This window comes from Amblyomma maculatum, chromosome 1, assembly GCF_055883805.1.
Source record: "Amblyomma maculatum isolate TAMU_Amacu chromosome 1, ASM5588380v1, whole genome shotgun sequence".
In the NCBI taxonomy this organism is placed as follows: domain Eukaryota; kingdom Metazoa; phylum Arthropoda; class Arachnida; order Ixodida; family Ixodidae; genus Amblyomma; species Amblyomma maculatum.
The window spans coordinates 105,116,199-105,137,294 of NC_139344.1; the positions used below are offsets into that span (position 1 = coordinate 105,116,199).

Genomic DNA, 21,096 nt, shown 5'->3' on the forward strand with positions numbered 1-21,096 from the left:
TTCCCTTCGGATATAAGTCGCATTGTTGCACGATATATCCTGATGAAAAATTTAGAAAAAAAAAAAAACAAAAACAAAAAAAGAAAAGATTAGTGACTTATACATTGGAAAATATGGTAGTATCACCTCCATCTGTAGTTGGCAGTAATGACCAGTATAGTTAATTTCTGAAAAAATCTGGAACATTGTAGTACATGCATAATGAGAATAATAGATTTTTTTTTTTTTTTTTTTGCAGCCTTTGAAAGGTAACCAATTCTACCCCCACAAGAACATCACTATCACTTTTTATGCTGCTAGCTTTAGGGTTTTGTGGTACTACACTTAATGAGTACAATCAAGTTAATGTAAATTCATAAGAAAAGCATTCAGCACTTTGAAATGGAAATCTACAGTGCTATCAAATATGCCACACTTTTCACCCACCCATGCCAAGCAGGAAGTGCCAGCATGACACTGTAAGATGACCAAATCCTTTTTTACCACAGTGCTACACTAAGTGCATGACCGTTTCTCAGCACATGTGAATGTGATGCATGTGCGTTAAGGAGGTTTGAAGAAAGTGTGCCACTGTAGTTTCTTCTAACTTCAGAGTTCATTACATTGTCTGCTTTTCACAATGCAGAATGTTAGAACCTAGAAAAACAAAACACATGAACAATGCACACAGTAAACAGAGACAACACAGTTTTTGGCACTGCAATGTAAATAAAGAAATATGCAGCAAATAATGTGACAATACATCACAACATGAACTTGAACTATGCTGAAATTGTAAACGAGCTGGAAAAAGCTTCATACTAGGAACTGGAGCTATTTTGAGCCACACAACATAAGCATAAAATATATGTTTATACAGCATATCACACACATATACCCACACAAATCCACGCACGCACACACGCAAACACACACACACACACACACACACACACACACACACACACACACACACACACACACACACACACACACACACACACACACACACACACACACACACACACACACACACACACACACACACACACACACACACACACACACACACACACACACACACACACATATATATGGAACAATTAGAAAGTAAAGAGGGCAAGGTATCTGCACTATGGATAGTGCTCAAGAATTTGCACTGACCCAGTTGAAGTGAGATAACATAAAAGTCAAACTGCTTTTCATAATAATTGCACAGAAACAGACCAAGGATATTATCAACATAGCATGACAACACAAGCCAGTTTTGTGAAATGTGCAGCAAAGCCTGGTTAGGGCAAATACTTGACATAATGAGTACACTGTCTATTATGTTAGCATCAGCCTCAAAACTTATTAGCCATGATGCACATGGAAATCATGAGAACTGTTGTCTTAAAAGTAAAAATCACTTTTCAAACTTTTCCACCGCAAAAAGTAATTTGTTTGCAAAGAAACTTGGTTGCGGCTGCTCAAAAAAAGAAAGCTTTAGAGAGAAGCCACATAAAATAATTTCAATTTAAAAATATGACGAACTTGATTACAAAACTTTAGCTGCCTAAATAAGCTGTTTACTGTACTGAATCCAATCCAAACAAGTACATATCTCAACCTATACTGAAAGGCATTTTATACACATGCCCAAGAAAGAGGTTGGATCCTCCCCATTCCTAGAAGAATTAAACTTTTCACAGGTGGCATCTTGCCATTGTATATAGTAAATGAAAGCTCCTTATGATCTTGTAAGAAATTCTAAAAGTGAGAATTGGGCAAGCACCGAGCTAAAAGGTCCAGTAGCAATCATGCTCCTTTACTAATGAAATTCATGCATCTCTTCAGCAGGAGAAAGGTAAAAAAAAAACAAAAAACAAAAAAATCAATAACCACTTTAGAGTGAAGTCAATGCAATGTAAGTTAAGTACAGATTGCAGACCTTTTTGTGATAGTCTCAAACAAGTAAAGTTAACTTGAGGGCAAACTGACTATGCAGACTAAACAAGTCAAAGTATTAGGTTATGGAAATGTTGTTGTAAATATAGCACAAGTCAAAGTAAAATTGTGATTTTGATGGCATGCAACACTAATTGTAACAAGTGTTTGCTGCTGGGCATGGTTTGGTTTCAAGCAAAATCATATTACATTTGTGCACTTCTAAAGGCCCCACTCAATTTATACTAGGTCATGTTAATTCATGTTAAAAGACAGCACAGTTAAATGCAATAACTAAGCAACAGGCAAAGAGCAGTCAGTGACACATTTGTTGTTCCTGATTGTCCCACAAACAAGGTCATAGAAAACATGTGATAACATACTTAGGACCAAAGCTTGGTACAGACCAAAAAATGGAAAATCAATACAAAACTAGCCATCACAATGTCAAGATATCAACTATACTTCTGAGGGAAAAATTACTGCCGAACAGAAGTCCAGCAAATCTGTTCCATGGCAATGATGTTGTTTGAATGAGCCCATTACAGCAAACTTGACACATGACATGCTCCAAAAGTTTCCACCAACTTGATCAGTTGTATTCTGAATGCTGATGAATGGAACCCTAGGCATCCATAGCTTGCTTGTCAGAACAGTAGCTTCCTTCTTGGCTTTCTCTTAACCAACTTTATATCGCACTAAAAAATTTGTTAAACTAGAAAATTATGTTATCTAGCATTTTATTCCTCAAAGACGCAAAGCAGTACTCATGGCAACTATTGCAAACAACAGCTTGTGCACAGAGTTGAACTGTTTAGGTGCTGTGCTCATGACATTACTTGAACATGACAGAAGAATAATTTCTTGAGGGCCTACTACAACTTGTTTTCCCTCAAGAAATAAAAAAATAATGAAGCTCCCTAGTGCTGTAACACTATGCTTGGTGACAATGCTTATTAGCACAAAGCAGCAATACCTTTCAGTTGTAAACTTTACCATGTCCCTGTTTAAAGCTGTAAAAGTGTAACTTTATTAAGGAGAATCCTTGACAGTCTGGAAGGAAGATTGAAGTGTTTTTCTTTTTGCACAAACACATTTATAGTATTCATATTGCTTTTGTTTTTTACTGCGCTCTTTTTTATTCCCATAAATTACATAGGTGTTTAACACTTTACCGCAAGTTGAGGCTTTTTCTTAACTTGCAAAATACTATCCCCTCGTTTGCCTCCCTTACATATACACTTTAGCCCTTATAAACTCAGCTAGTTTACAACTAGGGTAGATACATACTTATGAATTGAATCTGATTAAAATGAATATATTTTAGAGAAAGATGGTACAAGACTTTCAAATAATTGTGCAGAAGCTTTCTGCCCGACGTACCCACTAATAAGTGCCATGACCATCACAAGCAGCTGGTACTTTCACAACAAACATAAAATTCTTGGTCACTGGTAAAAGCTAAGCAAGTAAAAACATCATCACCAAGCACAGTATTTCAGGAGTGCTGAGTAAAATAGTTTCATTTGTTGAAATGAATGTGAAGAGCCAAGGATTTCCCTCTTTTCTTTGAAATGGACAGTCATGCAGTCTCCCTTTTAGCAGCTTCTTTCCTCTTCCCAAAACTGGTCAGAAATGCAGGGTGCCAGGTGGCCTTGACTGTCTTGGCAGACTAATGAAGGGAGACAATGGGAAGTGTGCTCAATTTGGTTGCAAATGATTAGGTGGGCGGATGAGGTTGAGGATGAAGTTAGGTGCTGATGATGATATGTGTCGAGGGTGTGACAGTACCAGGACTACCCAACCAGTTGCCTGACGGGATTATTTCCCAATGGTTGACGACAGTGGTTTTACCTGGTTGCATATGTCAACGATAACTGCCAATGACCTACTTGCCATAGGTCGTGGCTGGACAAAAGGGTGCCTAAATTAATGATGTAGAAGAATGATTAGACTTGTTCCCTTGGTGGTGAAAACTGCTGCTACATCACTGCCACTTGCAGGAAGGCATTTAAGTACACCCTGTATTATAATGGATGCCAATTACACATCTCTGCATTTGGTAAGGTCAAGGACAGGCTTCCTCCAGAAAGTCTCGCAAAATTTACAGAAGCGTGTTGCCGCTAGCAGAAAATAGTGAAAAATTTCAGTTCAATCTATTACTGAAGATTTTCTCTTTAAAATGTTCAGCTATTGTGTTTCCCACCAAGTACATATGTATTTTTTCCTATGGATTTAATGAAAAATGTAATAGTAGAGTTGTACTTAATTATCAATCTTTTTAAAAGAAACAGCATTCTTCCGGCATAATTTTCGATCACTAAAACGTGTAGATATCAGACCTGAATTTGAAGGTCTGCCCCCGCCCCTCCCCCTCGCCCCATTTTTCTCTCAGTCTGTCATTTTTATTTGCTTGCCTACTTTAATGTTGCTGAAAGATCGACTGCATATGGTAACTGTATGCCACAGTTAGGAAATGTGACCACAAAGAATTAGTGGAGGCAGGCAGGCCTGGCAAGACACTTTCAAACTGGTAGATTGAAGGCAGCTCTACACCTCTGGTATTTTTTCATTAAAGTCATGCAGCTAGCATAATGAGGTGGTGATAGCAAGAGAGCCAATCGATGTATACTCCTACCCCAATTGGCTAAGGACATCATTTCAGGCGAGGCAATGCTATTAACAGGGGATCTGCACAACTCATCACATCAAAGGACAGGAGAGAGATCCATTGCTTCCTCATCTTTGTAGCGAGTCTCTGAACAAGATAAAACAGTACAAATAAAATGGGGCATGATCAGAAAAATAAAAAGTTTTGAAAAGAAAATGTCTAGGGTCCTTGGGGAGCAATGTGAAAATTCAAACCTGCCGAGACACAGTATCCATGAAAAAGCAGAATGAAGTCATGTCTAAACCATTTTAATTTTTAGAAACATTCAACTGTAGTGTATCCTGCAGCTTTACTGCTAAAGACCAGCAAAAAACACATAAAGGTATACCCAAAACTATTTTGTCCTACAAACAACTGCACATACAAAAGTGAAAAGATGAACACTAAACAATACGTTGTGGGTTTAATGGCAACAAGATGGCGCATGAAGCAATTAAATGCAGCTATGATATGGTGAGGAGCATGAGCAATGTTTTTTTCTACGTAATGTCGAAACACATGGTTTCAGATGAGCTCTGTTATTGTGACTACTCCCATGGTTCATGGTCTTGCTAAAATACTCAGATCTTCAAATGCATTCCAATCATATTCTTGAATCTACACAGCCAAAAAGTGTGCATTACTAGGAAGTGAAAAAAGAACAACCCTTAAGTCGAATAAGACAAGTTGAAGAATTTAGACTGTGCTTTATGTATTTTCCAACAATGAGATTTCTGCCATCTGCGAAGCAGATGAAGTCAATGAAAATGCAAGCATTGGTGCAGGCCCAAGAGTGAGCATCTCTGGTAACTATTGGCAGTCTAGATCCAAAAGCTGCTGTGTGAAGTACAAAACCAGCAGCACCTCTTACAATATTACCACACTCTAACAAAAAGATTTACCTTCACTTGAAAGTTCTCTCAATATCAAAGCCGGCATAAGAAAGCACCCAACACTGCTTAGAGCACCCTCATCACACATTCTGCATATTCCACATGTCCCACAGAGTCTGCAGCTCAAACCACAACGTGCTTTGCATTCACTGCATCACCACCGTCCAAACAGTTTGGCGCACAAGATACCAATAAGAAACAATAGGGCATGTCCGGTATCACAAGTTTATGTGGCTCGTCCTTCGTCTCATTGCAGCTCGGATGCCCCCAGCTGCACCTCCCCCTCCAGAACGCACAGCCACTAATGCAGAGGCCAGTGCAAGTCGTACTGGCGCACTTAATCCTCCTGGAAGCTGCACCAGTAGCGTGGTCACCGCAGCTGCACCATCACCTGTGGGTTCTACAGCAACTGGTCGCACTGATCCACAAGGTGCTGGCACACCTTTTGGCGAATCCCTGAGAGCGCGACGTTGAGCCTTCTTACGAAGTGGTGACCGGAAGTTGTCGCCATGCTCCTCATCATCCAAAATAGACAGGCACACCTTGGCAAAGGGCCGCCGTGCCATGTGTTCCATTTGTGCCGCGTGTAAACGGCGAGCCTGACGAATATCAAAGGCACGCTTTACTTTCCACACCACCACGCAGGCTGCGAGAAACAGGAAGAAGCAGGAAAAAAACACAGAAAAGAAAACAAATAGGTCAATACGTGTCTGATCTTGGCGGAAAAAGAGGCTTCCACGAGTGGGTATTTCACTAGCACCGGCGATGACGAGATACAGCCGTGTACTTCGCAGGTCATACACGTTCTGAGGCACAGTAATGACAAGACGATGCTGCAGGTTTTGGACCAACAGGAATTCACGCGGGTCCTTCACTGTGACGTAAGTCGCTAGTCCCACTGGTGTTGCATGTCGAGGCCGCAGAAGCCAGGCAGCATCACTGCTGTTACGAAGAGAGGCTGCAGCTGGAATTGTGCTTGCTGCCAAATCGCCAGGGATCCCAATGCCATACTTGCGGTCAACTGATACTACGTGAGCACCACTTGTGCGGTTGACCTCAACAACAAATGTGTCTTCTTTGGCTGACAGGTAAAAATCTGCTGCACCCGAGGTAATGTCCATAATGATGCGGATGTCAACATTCATGTAACGAGGCTGAACTACAAAGAACATGGTACGGCCTTGGGGCAGCAGGTTTGGGTCTGGGCTGCACTCTGCAAAAAAGAAAAAAAAAAGAAAAAAGAAAGGAAAATGCGTGTGTGTGTGTATATATAGCTATCTGTCGGTTACGGTGAAGGGAAAGGAGACTGCAAAGAGGATGAAAAAGCCCAGTGGCATAAAGCTTATTGGTGGAAGTGGTTATGGGAAGACAATGATAGCTCGCCTCTTTGGCATAGTTCATGGATACTGGCTTCTCAACCAGGCTAACATTTCCCCCATCCAGTTAGTCCTTCTGCCAACTCCTTCCCCTCCAGAGGCCACTAACCTCCGTATACTTCCTCTTCCAGCCAATATGTCGCCGGTCCTGCATGCTGGCCACCGACATGCTGCTGTCTTTCATTACAGTCCGCCCTTCAATACCCATGAAGTCGCTTACACGGATGCCTCTTATGTGGATCCTCATGGGTCCCGAAGCCAGGTCCTCTTTCATTCTCGTCCATCTACCCTTGTCACACACACAAAGCGGCCCCTTTCTCCATGCTCCGGATATTATCTCGCTTGCGGTCCTCTCCATCATTCATACCATTCAGTTTCTATTCTCTTCCACCTGTGCCTCAGTATACTATATACACTGACTCCTAGGCTGCTATCCGGCCCTTCAATCTAAAAGTCTAACACATCATCTGTCCACGGAGCTCAAGGCTGCACTTGTTGCGCTGCAGCCCTGCCCCGTCTTCCTCCGATGGATCCTTGAACACTCGAGGATTGACTGCAATGAGCTGGCGAACCAACTCGCCCATGAAACTCGTAACCGGGCATTGTTCATCCCCTGGCCAATATTCTTGGAGAGCGGGTCGAGACTGTCTCTTTGGGCCACCATCAGCGAATATTACAATGCTACTCGCTTAGACTGCAAGCTTTACCCTGACCCTCATCCTAATCTCTCCGTTCAGGAGGCTCATATCCTTCGGCAAATACAGTTGAATACACTCATAACCCCTGCATGGCTATATCTCTATAAATTCCGTCGTGATCCATCATGCCCCAATTGCCCTTCCCTTATGCCAACCTTTCACACTGCCTATTTTCACGTCTGGTTACACTGCAATCAGGATTCTTTCCCACTTCTTCCCATACTATCTGAACCTGGGTGGACTGGCTTGGTGCTGAGGGTGAAGAAGAAGAGCGCCTGCTCGTCCAGCACGCCATCGATGTATTAGGCGCCTAAGTGTTGCGCCTCAATAAAGTCTTCTACTACTACTACTACTACTATATATATAGTTTAAAGGACCTGACAGTCTACGAGTCTAAGGCAAACATTGAGAATATCTTTTTTTTTTATGTTTGGTTTTTGGTATTTGACAAGAATGAGTCTTAAGGTGATTATTGGGATAAAGAATATTAAATGAATAGCGGAAGGAAAAACAATGCGCCGATGGTGGGAGTCGAACCCACGACCTCCGAATATCGCGTCCAGTGCTCTTCCAACTGAGCTACGTTGACGGCTGTCCAACCTTCCGCTTGCTTGGGTATTTATGTTGACTAACCGAAACCTGTGAGTGTTCACCAGCGCCACCCTTGTCTCTAGCGGCAGATGTGGCACATCTTATACCGCGAGCGTCATGTAGCACGTGATCGTTGGGAAGGGCGGCAGCTGTGCGACTGTGAGACTGTAAGTTGTAAGACTAGTTCTTGTCAAATACCAACAACCAAACATAAAAAAAAAAAGAAATCCTCAATGTTTGCCTTGGACTTGTAGACTTTCAGCTCCTTTAAACTCTGTAATAATGAGCCCCTCATTTCCCTTTCAATTATCTGCATAATAGCTTGCGAGGCAGGGTCTCGGTTCTGGAAGTCTGGAGGTCGAAAAGGTAGCGTAAGTAGGTTCTCGCACAGCTGCTGCCCTCCCCAATGATCACGTGCTACGTGACGCTCGCGGTATAAGATGTGTCACACCTGCCGCTAGAGACAAGGGTGGCGCTGGTGAACACTCACAGGTTTCGGTTAGTCAACATAAATACCCAAGCAAGCGGAAGGTTGGACAGCCGTCGACGCGGCTCAGTTGGAAGAGCACTGGACGTGATATTCGGAGGTGGTGGGTTCGACTCCCACCACCGGCGCATTGTTTTTTCTTCCACTTTTCATTTAATATTCTTTATCCCGATAATCACCTTAAGACTAAGTCTTGTCAAATACCAACAACCCTTGGACTCGTAGACTGTCAGCTCCTTTAAACTCTGTAATAACGAGCCCCTCATTTCCCTTTCAATTATCTGCATATATATATATATATATATTCAGCAATTGGTTCGGGGGCCATAACTGACAATCATAACTAGTTTCAAAAGCCTCGTTACCTTGAAAGCTAGTTTTTATTATTATTGAAGCACTCCTCACTACAATGATTCATTATAAAAATGCTAAAACTAGGCTGTATGTGAGCACTATACTACAATAAAACTATGCAGATATCGGCCTACAAAATTTGAAACATGAAACAAATGTGATAAATATTCAGAAGCTCAAATTTACTACACCACTTTGTAAGGGTACCCTTGAAAAAGCATAACATACTTCAACGTTCCTTAGGTAGCAAAAAAAAATTCTTTTGCCCAACAACCTCATACAGACAACGGACAGCTGGGGCGACTGATGTTCTGAAAATATGAGGAGGAGCGATTCCCAAATCGGCCTTTCTTGCAGATCCTACACACTGAATGTACTACTCAATGCATGGCACATGCTAAATTTTGCTCAAATTAAGTTTAAAATATTAATAGTATCTTTTGCTCAATAGCTTTTGAGATGTAAAAATTAACAAGTGCTACCACTAAAGCACAATTATAATGCACCTGCTCGTCATGCAGATCCATTTGTAGCATCCAAAGCTTGTTGTAAGAGCAATTCCCATTTTACAACCAAAAATACTAATCTAAAAAAAAAAAAAAATTGCATCAATGTCTTAATAAAGTGCATTATGTGCACCTACAACTCACAGCAGGCTCTATCGTGGCACAATCTTAAACCTTCAGTGCAATCATGTTCTCACCGAGACTTTTGCTGCCAACAATCTGCATTAAGTAGTATGTGGTTAAATTAATCGTGATTGAAGTGTGCACGGCAGCAGGTGGTTGCAGTTCGGCCTCTCTTATCATTCCTGTTAGTGAGGGAGTGCTCCTGCTGCGCATAGAATGGCTTAATTGCATGGCCCTGCAACACAGACACCTGAATCAACAAAGTCACCGTTGGCCACATCCAATCAGCTGTGCATTAATGAGTCACAAATTCACATGCATCTAATCACATGTGCTTTCCATAGCATCATCTGCTGTTGCCAGAGCCATGCAGTGATAATGGTAGTGCAGTGCACAAAGAGTGCACTGTGCAGTTGTTCTTTGCCTGCACCCTTTAGCAACACAAAAGCTGGACAGTTGACTCTACAGGCTATGCAAAGATATTCAAACCTCAAATCAATACCGTTGGTTGGTCCCAAACTGTGTATGGTACCTTCGCTTTCGACACTGTCCCTGCCTCGACTGCCTCCAGTGCTTATTCCTATACTTTCAACGCTTTGCCCAGTCGACACACTTGCACGCAATAATCAACCTTATAGGCCTTCGGTGTGTGCCTTCAATGCTGCCTTTTTTTATTATTTTGGGCGTCGTTGGTTCATTTCATAGAAGTGTCCCAGGAACTTAGACATGTTAGTCTCCGAGATGTACTGTCACTGCCCTACTAATACATGCTTACCTATGTGGTGACACTGTTCTTGCTTGCAATAAATGAGATATTGTTACATCTGTGGCCATCATAAGTGAGCTTGACTGTCCATGTCATAGACTTGACTAAAGAAACTCAAATTCCACTCAGTACAGTTTTTGAAGACATACTTGTCTCCCAGAGACTCAAAAACAAAATAATGACAAGCAAGTGTTTAAATCCTCCCAAATTAAAACAGACTAATATCATCACCATGAAACAAAAAACGATAATTTTAAATCATTTATTGACTCAATAAAGAATACCAAAAGTTCACCCATTCTAACATCACCCGTGAGCTCTGCTCGTTTGTGTAATCCTTTGGGTGTATTCTCGGACTTTATATAACTCTTTAAAAGTGTTGAAAAATTGAAGCATGTCAGCTTATTACTTATTTACAAATGTCAAAAATACAGAAATAAAAACTGTCATTCCGTCATATCTGTGCTCTCTCATTTCATCTCACGTGAGCCACATTAACTCGAGGCGACTGTCTCAATCAATGCAGCCAAATTATGCGACTGCTAGCTGTTCATGCAGCTATTTTTGTACTTAACGACACCATTCACTTCACTCATTACCAAGTGCCACGGGTCAAATGCCACTGAATTGCAAGGCTTGCTCCAGAAGCTTTTAAACAACAGATAGAAAAGTTATTTCGATTAACAGGCTTGCGCACAGCAAGTTTCTCAATAGCAGACATCTGGAGTATGATCCTTTACTTCATTTGTTTAAGCAGATGCCTCAGCATTGCGGAAATGTTCAGCAGATGCGGAGAATTAGTAAACTGAAGTTGGGTGTAGTAATATTGACTACGAATATTGTTTCGAAAGTTTGAAATTGCGATCTGCTATCGCCACAGATGATGCCGTCGTTCATCATCGTCATCAACCTGACTTCACCCACTGCAGGGCAAAGGCCTTTCCCTTATTTCTTATCAGTTGCACCCTCGTAATTCCAGCAAACTTCCTAATCTCATCCACCCATATAACTGGACAGTAAGCTGATAAGTCAGTAATTCTTCAAAGCGCTGTTACCATGGCAACCAGCTGTGCCATCTCACAGGTGTTTTGCAGCTGCGCCTGGCTATGGAGCTTGACATGCACTTTGCTAGTGAGGTTCTCCATGGGTGAAGAAGTTGATGGTGAGCATGTGTACTGCGTGCGGAAGCTCCGGCGGCTGTGAGAAGCTGCTTTGGACAACCCCAAAATTGTTTCTTGGCGTGAAGAGGCTTGTCAGCGTCCTAGCTCCACCAACATTTTAATTATAAGAATAAACTTGTGCCTTAAACGCATACCAATAGGCAATTATGTCTAATTGCTCAACCAGTATAGCCAAACCAAAGCTAAACCAAGCTAAACGTAGCTCTCGCTACGTATATCCTGGCCTAGCTAAGCTAAGCCATCGCCAATTTTTTTTCTAGCTCCATCTCTCCATTATCCTTTACAGACCTGCAGGTACTTGATACTCCCCAGCTGCTTTCCCCCTTTTCATTGCTTCTAAAGCTTCCCTCACCTCGCTCTTTGTTAAAGGCAGAATGTTTGATTCCTCAGCACAATTGTCACTCTCATCATCCTGATTACTCTAGCTGCTGCACAGATGAGTGTAAATACCTAACTCCTTGGTTACACTGACTATCTTATTCATATTGGTAATGACACTGCCTGCCTTGTGTCTTAGTGCACATATCTGATTTTTATCTATGCCTATAATTCCTTCCGACTCTTTTTGAGGCTACCGCTGTTCTTTAAGACAAGCTTTGTCTCCATATAATACTTCCTAATGTTGGTTAAATTACATTTATTGATTAACATTGATAGCTCTGTCCATTTTATTCTGTCTGCAAGTTGAAGTCTTTCGTGCTATGACATTGCTCAGTGATATTTTTTGTCTTCTTAGACAATTTACCGGTCTCCTCTCTAGCTATATCCTACCACTTACCTCCATTGCACATTTGATGACATTTATGAAATTATTGTTCCTTGCTTCTATACTAAGATAGTCTTCCTCGGTTAAAGCCAAACAATGTTGTGTAGTGAGATCCTGAAATTCCCCTGCTTTCCCTCTTAGCAGCAGAAACTCATCACTGGGCTTTTTCCTTACTATGTAGATAGTCTCTTCCGTTCCCTCTTCAAATCTAGATTAATTCGAGACCTTACCATCCTATGGTCCCTTCACCACACTTTACCAATGACTTCAAAAATCTTGCAGAATGCCAGGGCTAGAGCATAATATGAAATCTATTACATTTTTAGTCTCCCCATTCGGGCTCTTCTCATGTCCACTTCCAGTTCTTCCGTTTGCTGAAGAAGGTATTCATAATTTCCAAATTATTTCTTTCTACAAATTCTACAAGTAACTTCTCCCTGTTATTTCTAGAGACTATGCCATAGCCGCCCACTGCTTAGTCTTCAGCCTGCTTTTTGACTAACTTGGCATTGAAGTCGCCCATCAGTATAGTACCCTGTGTTTTTACTTACTCACGAGTATTTATCGATTAATTCTGACTGAATCAGGCTGGTACCCTACATAAATGTAGTACAGTAGAACCCCGTTCATACGTTTTTCACCGGTCCGAGAAAAAAAAACGTAACAGCCGGGAAAACGCAACAGTGAGGAAGGCTCCGAAAAGGAACGAGAACGGTGCAGCTTTCCCTTCAAACAATTTATTTCCGCAAAGTGACGCTAGGACTAAAAAATCAAGAATAGTGGACTGCCGTTTTTTTTGCCCGCTAGAAAACACCAGGCGCTTCTCAATAGCCTGGAAAGCCGCATTGCTGTCCACGTCGCTTTGAGATGCGACATACCGACAGAGGAGGTCCAGAGCTGCGACCGCTTCTCCAAGCTCGGATCTGACAAATCCTCGAAATCGTATGGCTCGAGCTCGTCATCACAATCTGCGGCTTCACTCGCGACCGAGCTCGCAACAATATCATCGATACTCTGGCACTCCAATGTCACGACGGCAGCATCCACTGCGACATAGTAGTCGTATTGGAGTCCCGTGGCACCCAGCGCATCCATCGCCTCAGTGAGCTCTTGATCGCAAGAGGCTGCTTCCGACTCTCCAGCGTCTGTGCCAGGAAATTCCCCTTCGCCGTCAGTGCGAAAGCCACACTGCGCAAAGCAGTGCTGTGCAGTTGATGCGGCCACTGCAGCCCATGCTGAAGCAACATAGTGCATAGCGTCAAGCACCGAAAAGGTCGTAGGCTGCTGTCCACGATCAATACGCGCAAGACAGCGCTTCACAACACACTTCCGGTAGGAATGCTTCAGGTTCTTTATGACGCCGGCATCCAGCGGCTGCAGATGGCTTGTAGTGTTCGGTGGGAAGAAACTGCGGGTCTCTTGGGTGGGCAGCACAATCGCCTAGAAAAAGGAGAACACTCCTGCACTGGGATCCCATCTTGTTGTCTAAGCAACGAAGAAATTCTTCGAACAACGAACACGTCATCCACGCACGACTGTTACTTCTGTAGTGACATGGCAGCAGGCGAGTGTTCTTCAAGCACCGCGGGTTCCGATATTTGCAGATTACCCATGGCTTTAACTTATCGGAACCATCCATGTTGCAGCAAAGGAGCACCGTCAATCGCTCTTTGCTGTTTTTGCCTCCATGACACGCTTCGCCTTTCAAGCTTAGGGACTTCGACGGCTGCATCCAAAAAAAAAAAGGCTCGTTTCATTGGCGTTGTAGGTGTCACGAGGCGCATAGCTCTCAATTAGTATAGCAGATAGTGTGGCCTTCCAATCGTCGACTGTTGCCAAGTTCACACTTGCTGATTCCCCACTTACTGTCTTGTACGCGATGCCATGCCTCTTCCGGAAACGGTCGATCCAGCCATTCGACGCCGTAAAGTCCATGATGCCCAGTCTGTCGGCGATGTCCACTGCCTTCTCGCGCAAAATTTTGCCATCAAAGTTGACGCCGGCAGCGCGAGCTTGCTTGAACCAGGTCAGAAGAGCCTCGTCGAGGTTTCCATACTTGGCCCCACGAGCCTGCTTAGCTTTCGGGCCGAAAAGCGCTGCATTACCTTCAATCTCGGCACGCTTTGAGACAATGCTGTTAAGCGCCGATGGTGGCAGACCAAGGTCTTTGGCAACATCAATTCTTTTCCGCGCTGGCTGCCTGTCGACAGCGTTGAGTGCGTCCAGCTTTTCCTGGAGGGAAAGCGCCTTCCGCTTGCGCGACGCCATCGAAGAACGTCAGATCACGATCGTTGGATACAAAGGACAAGGGTTAGTTCGACTGGTTCACGACCGGCTTTGTTGTAGACTGGTTCAACGGATGGATGGATGGATGAAGCTGAACCCTTTGAATCGGGCGGTGGCGGTGCACGCCACCTAGCCGACGTTCACGAGGCAGATGGCCATCTAGTGGCGGTCTCTCCAACTCGCGTGCGGCTTCTTGAAGTTAGTTCCATAGCCAAGCCTAGCCAAGACTCTTCAAAAGTCAAAATGGTGGTCGGCACACGTTGCCTCAGGCGGGTTCGCGGTGACCAGTTGCAACGTATCATGCGGGAACGTTTTCACAGCTACAACGTAACAACGAGGATCCCAATACAGTGGATCCTACGGGAGCAATGCCGGGACTGGATGAAAGCGACGTAACAGCCGGGAAAACACAGCAGTGAGGAACGTAACAACGGGGTTCAACTGTATAAAACAAAAAATTACCATTAATGTCATTTCTGTGTGAAATTGTCAGATATTTTTGTTGTTTTTTGTTTTCTCTGAGCAACACAACGGTCAGTATAAAGGATGATTATCATGATAAGCATGAGATGCTGTGGCTAGAGTGCAGTTTGAAGTTGCTACAGTGCTTGACTCTGAGTTCAGACGAACAGAAGGAGTCATAATGAATGTTCAGAAGGTTGGGATACCTTTAACAGTTAAAATGTGGTGGGAGCCAAACTGAACAGCTGTGCATCTCTGTGAACTGAATAACCCTGTGACTTACCTTGTGTCTCAGGATCCAAGCAGTAGTCCTGCTCAAGGCGCATGTGACGATAGCACTGATGACCGTTGGTAGGGACACCCTGAAAGTTCTCCTTGCACTTGGAGCACTATGACACAAATAATAAAAAGACATGCATCAGTGATGTGATAATCCACTTTGAGTACTGATGTCATCAGAGACATTAGTGTACATGTGGGTACACACATGCATACACATGCACAGACACAGGCTATATCTTCTGATGGTGAATAAGAAATAAAAAAAAAAAAACACATCCATTGGTTAGTTCATTGACGATTGCTAATTAATAAATGCCCTTCACTGGATACAGAAATGCATAAATTAAAGTCTTGCCGCAGTGGCTCAGTCATTAAGGTGCTTGACTAATAAGCAGGGAGTTTCAGGTTGGATCCCAGCCACGGCGGCAGCATTTTAATGGAAGTGAACTGCAAGGCGGCCATGTATTGCGCAATGTCAGTGCATGTTAAGGAACCCCAAGTACTATAACAATTACGTGGATCCCTCCACAATGGCACCCTTCACAGCCAGAGATGTGTCGGGATGCTAGACCACCATGAACCAAAAAGGCCACTTGTTGAAATAGATACCAAGCTTGTGACTATGGTAACAATTTCTCCCACCCTTCACCTCTGCCTTCATCCCATCTTTCACTCTACCGGGTGGCTTAAGTGTCCACACTGAGTGCGAAAGTAACCATGCCTTTCCTTTCCAAACAGCCAATCATCACCCCCACCACTGCCATCATCATAATTATTGTTGCTGTTGCTGCTGTTATTATATGAAAAACCAAGAAAAATCTTCGCAAAACCATTGTAGCAACAATGAAACACTGCACTAGCTAAAGACTCTGCCATCACCAGGCCGCAGAAGAGACAGCTGGCTATAATGTTTCTCGCAAGTTGTAACAAGACCCCAGCCATTTTTTGGATGGTGCCTGTTGCTTCCCAACAGGCATCCTGTGTAAGAAGTGTATGGGATAGTGTAGCAGCACTACTGGCAGTGCTCCAGCTGAACATAATTACAAGAAAACAAGGCTTAAACTATAACCACTCATTCTTTCTGCATTCTGCAGCATATACATGTAAAAAGCTTTGACAAGTTATATGGGTTCGCACTCCATTAGGTAGAGCAGAACCTGGTGACACGAACTGAAAACTAGCCTCCGGGTTAACTGGTTTCGCAGTCAGGCAGCAGAATCCCTAGGTTTCGCAGTAAGAATGTAAAAAGGTAAAAGAGAAAAAAGTTCTCATTAATTGGTATAACAATCCCCCCCCCCCCCCCCCTCCCTGAATGAGGGAACTATAAACAGAACCAAAACTGCAATTAGTTAGGCAAGCTCAGCACTACTGCAGTATGTGTCATTGTTCTCTGGCTTCAGTTCCTGGTTTTTGCTTCTAGGTTTTATTTCCAGTGTAGGCAGAATGGGCAGCACAAATGCTGTAGCATAGGGGTGTGCAAAATTTGGAGTTTAAAATATGAATAAAACATACCTTTTATTCAGGCCCATATCTAGTTACAAAAAAAAAAAAAAAAAAAAGAAAAAAAGAAAAAGAAAAAAAAAGAAAAGGTGATATTTTAAATTTCCGAATATTCGGTAGCGACCAAATCCCACTTTCACAGTGAAGCTGCTGGTAGCTTACAATATAAAAAAAATTTCAGAGAAGTAAAACTTTCAATTTGGAGGACTTTGCAGTATAGAGGGAAGTTGATTTAGGAACCCTGCAGAAAGAAAAATTTTCTGCTTTAGAGCATTTTTGAACAGTGCAAGAACAGTGCAATGTGGGCTAATACAACTTACAGAAGCATTTGCCCATTTCTGTTTATTTCGAATTTATTTTTCACACTGAACAGTTAACTGAGATTCAAGGGTATTTTTTCTTCACATTTGTTATTTGACTCATACCTGAATATTTGAACATTTACGCACTGCTACTGGAGAGCATTTTTTGGCATGAGCAAGGTTCAGCATTATTTCTGTGCAGTCTCTCAAATATAGGTGATGCCATTCAGAAAAATAACAAAAAACGATACGGTTGCCAGATCTAAAGCAAACAAAAGTAAAATCTTGTTCACTGCTGAATACGAGGCCATCCTACTGCATATTATGAATGCAAAGAATGATCATGCAATAGACAATTTTTTTCCTTTCTTTCATTTGCAGTAGATTATAAAGAAAAAAAATTCCTATCCATTGTTTGCTCTTTTGCAAACTTTTACTCAGTGTTCGACTTAGTTTGGCTTGGTCTGTATGGATTAATGCCCCAAAACAAACAACATCGGCTATGAAGGATGCCAGAGTGCTCCAGATATTTCGACAACTTGGGCTTCTTTAACGTGCACTAACATTGCACAATACACGGGCACCTCACACTCCGCTCCCACCAAAAACTGGTCGCCACAGCTGGGATCGAACTCGAGATCGGCAGTCGAGCGCCTCAACCACTGAGCCACCATAGCAGAACAATGCACTCACAGTGTATTGATAAAAGGAACAAATTTTTCTGGTCCCTTGAGGTTCCCATTAAAAACAATCCACTGCACTGCAAGCATGCATAGTATTATTAAGTGCCATAGCCACAGCAAAATAGCCATAGAAGAACCTGCTCAAGACTGCAACCTAATGCTAGCAAAGCAACAGTGGCAAGCAAGCCTTCACAGATAACAGTAGCAGACCTGGAGGTTCCAGCAAGGGCTTGCACTGTTCTTTCCACTCTTCTGGCTGCACTGACGGTCATTTTCTGTGTTGTTCTTGCAGTTGCAATTTTCACCCGTACGTCGGTCACAAGTGTCGCCATGGCCGTGGCACTCGCACCTGGTTGCCGCAATTAACATCACTTCAACAAAGAAACTGGAGGATAATTAACTGCATCACCAACTTGAGACAGCCTATGATAAGCACAAGTTTCACTACAGAGCTCTCAGACAAGGTTCTGCAGAACCCCAGGGTCCCTTGAAGTGCTTTTTCAGTTCCCCGAGTGCATACATCAATGAATTGCCTCGATTTTCACTTTTCCACTAACCACTTTATTTTGGAACTAATCATACTGAATTTGTTCACTGCTGACTGCTTCAGTGAAGGGTCAGCCACTAATTAATTGAATCTGAGCATTTACTAAGTTTCCAAGTATCTGCATGCTATTTTCTGCTTGCACATTGGCCTTGCAGAGATGGAAGCAAAGATATGCAAGGTATATTAGCACCTTCTGAAAGCCATTAAGGCTACCCGAGGCTAAAATATTGAGAACCACCTCTGTAGAAGAATGACAGGTGTACTGGCCATGGTCACAGTTCAATTGGCATATGCTTCCTAACATAGTGCCTAAAAACATGAAAGGAGGAAATGGTTATGCAACCTTTCTTCCGCCTGTAATAAGTGTGTCAAAAGATAACAGGAGGAAAATAGAATGAAAGAGGCAGGTGATCTTGTAGATGCAAAATATAGCACTCTTTTCAGTACTAATGGGGACATCCGTATGGACACTAATATAGCAGCTTTTCAATCGAAATCAAGAAGGACAATAGTGATGCATTGTCATTGTGTATGACTTCCTTTTCGATTATTTAGCTCAAAATATACAGTCCAACACGGATATATCTAACTCATAGGGGATCGCGAAATAGTTAAATATACAGAAACTGGCCTGAGACGCCACTTGCAATCGTGAAAAATGATACCATATTTGTTGCGTAATCAACCCACTCACATAATGAACCCACCCTCCACTTTGCCCCCGAGAATTAAAAAAAAAAAAAAAAAAACGGTGTCCCTCCGTTTCGGCTGTTGCATCCACAGCTCATTCATTGGCAGCATGCCAAGATGCTGCGCAGCGATAACATCATGGCATGTTCATCTTTTGACTATACTATACTTTTAATAGCTTCTGCGGTGGCAGGGAGTGCACTTGGCAGGGTGCCCATGACGGCTTGATTGCACAAGCCTGCGCTTGGGGGCAGGCAGAGTCCACTGCCACAAAATAATTGGAAAGCATGACAGCTGCAAACGCCGTTTGAAGCGAACAATGCTAAAAGCCGGTGTCCTAATCGCAACCGACCGCGTGCGTTTGTTGATTCACAAATTTAAATATGAATGACTCTCGCAAAAAAAGAAAAAAGAAAAAGAAAAAAAAAATCATCTTCCGATTCTTAACTCCCGCAGACGCCATGCTTATGCTACGCCGCACGTTCAGCATGACAAGGATGGTCGACTCTCGCAAAAAAAATAATCTGTCGATTTTTAATGTCCGCAGTCGCCATGGCTTATGCTACGCCAGACGTTCAGCCCAACGTCACAAGATGCGCATCACACATCACCCGCCGCGTGCAGAGGGTTCACAACACACACTTGAAAAAATGTCCGACGTTCTGTCTGCCATGGGATGAGCGGACTTGTCGGCGCGTGCGTAGTGTGTGCTGCTGTGAACGAAGACCGGAAAAGAAAGAGGAAGGGGAGAGAAAGCTCGGCAGAAGAATGGGCACACCCTTGCGCTTCGCTCTATTGTGTTGTTTCCCCTCTCCCGAACACCACGGCTGCATTGGCTGTGTCCGCTCCGTACCGCAGCCATTGCGAAACTCGTTCCTTCCCGCAACATGGCTTGTAAACGTCATGTGCTGGCGCACGGCAAACGATCGCCGCAGATGCACGCACCTTTTAGGAAAGGGCGCGGCACTGCTCTAGACCAGCCATTGTCGAACTGTACTCTCTCATTTCTTCCGCGTGTGGCTTGAAAACGTCACGTGGGGAACGGCCGAGGGTGATGGTCGTCTTTGGGGAAGGCGCACCTTCTAGTGAGTGGTATAGAGTTCGATATATCGAATGACCGGTGAAATTGGAGTTCGATATACGACGCAGCTTTCCTGTACTTTTACACGGAATTTTAAAGGGGATATTCCGCGAGTTCGATATAACCAAAATTCAAATTATCTGGGTTCGACTGTATTGGCAATTTGCTACGTATATTCTGAAGCCAAGTGGAAATGTTCATTGTTCTCCTGATCTTTGTTTAGTGCACTGTGCTTGCACCACTTCATCTGTGTGCTTAAACCTCTAAATTTCTATCTTGGCACATTCAAAATGATACTTGAGATAATTTTCCTGCCAAGATTCGTGGCCAAAAAGGTAGCTGTGGAACTGACGGTACACAACTATGCTACTTTTGAACTCAAATCCGTGGAAAGTAATTATTTCAACGACCTTTTCCTGAACCGACACACTTTACAGTTGCACGGCCGCTCGATGGAAGCGCACTGGGTGCGGCCTGCTGCGTCGCGCCGCCGTCAATGGGCAAGCGCGTCCTTGGGGAGTTTACAGTTGCGCCCGCTATTTCTGCTGAGGGCGCCACTGTTCGGGGACACGTCGCCGCCGGGGTCGCCGGCTCTGAGCGCGCGGTTTGCTTCCTTTCTGGGCGCGTTCGCCTCGCGTCTGCGTGGTAAACGCAAACTTTTTTGTGTGCGCGTGTGCAAGCACGTTAACGTTGCGTTTATTTTTTAAGGCGAAAGCCATTCTAGGCTCATGGAAAGAAAATTTGTGCGCAAAAGCTGTGCCTGTAATCTGTGCGTCGCATCTGTGCACTAGTGTGTCAGTCGCAAAAGCGGACATGCAAGGAGGGAGATTAAGAATGAAAATGATTGATGGTGATAGGTAATCAATAAAAGTTATAAATAAACATTGATGGAGGTAATGACTAATGCTAATGGCTAATAATGGTTAATAATGACAAATTATTTGTAATGACCAGTATATCAAAC

The 21,096-nt window shown here is 43.2% G+C and overlaps 1 protein-coding gene across 2 annotated transcripts in view; it reads right to left on the reverse strand.

Moving 5' to 3' along the window:
* Positions 1–208: 208 nt before the first annotated feature.
* Positions 209–21,096, reverse strand: part of Megf8 (multiple EGF like domains 8) — a 211,678-nt gene continuing 190,790 nt past the window's right edge. For both annotated transcript variants that reach the window (XM_084588754.1, XM_084588753.1), the window contains exons 35-37: positions 18,025–18,163; positions 15,331–15,436; positions 209–6,664 (exon numbers count right to left, since the gene is read on the reverse strand). In XM_084588754.1, coding sequence (XP_084444880.1) covers positions 5,670–6,664; positions 15,331–15,436; positions 18,025–18,163 — 1,240 coding nt within the window. In that variant the 3' untranslated portion in view covers positions 209–5,669. The remainder of the gene's footprint in view (positions 6,665–15,330; positions 15,437–18,024; positions 18,164–21,096) is intronic.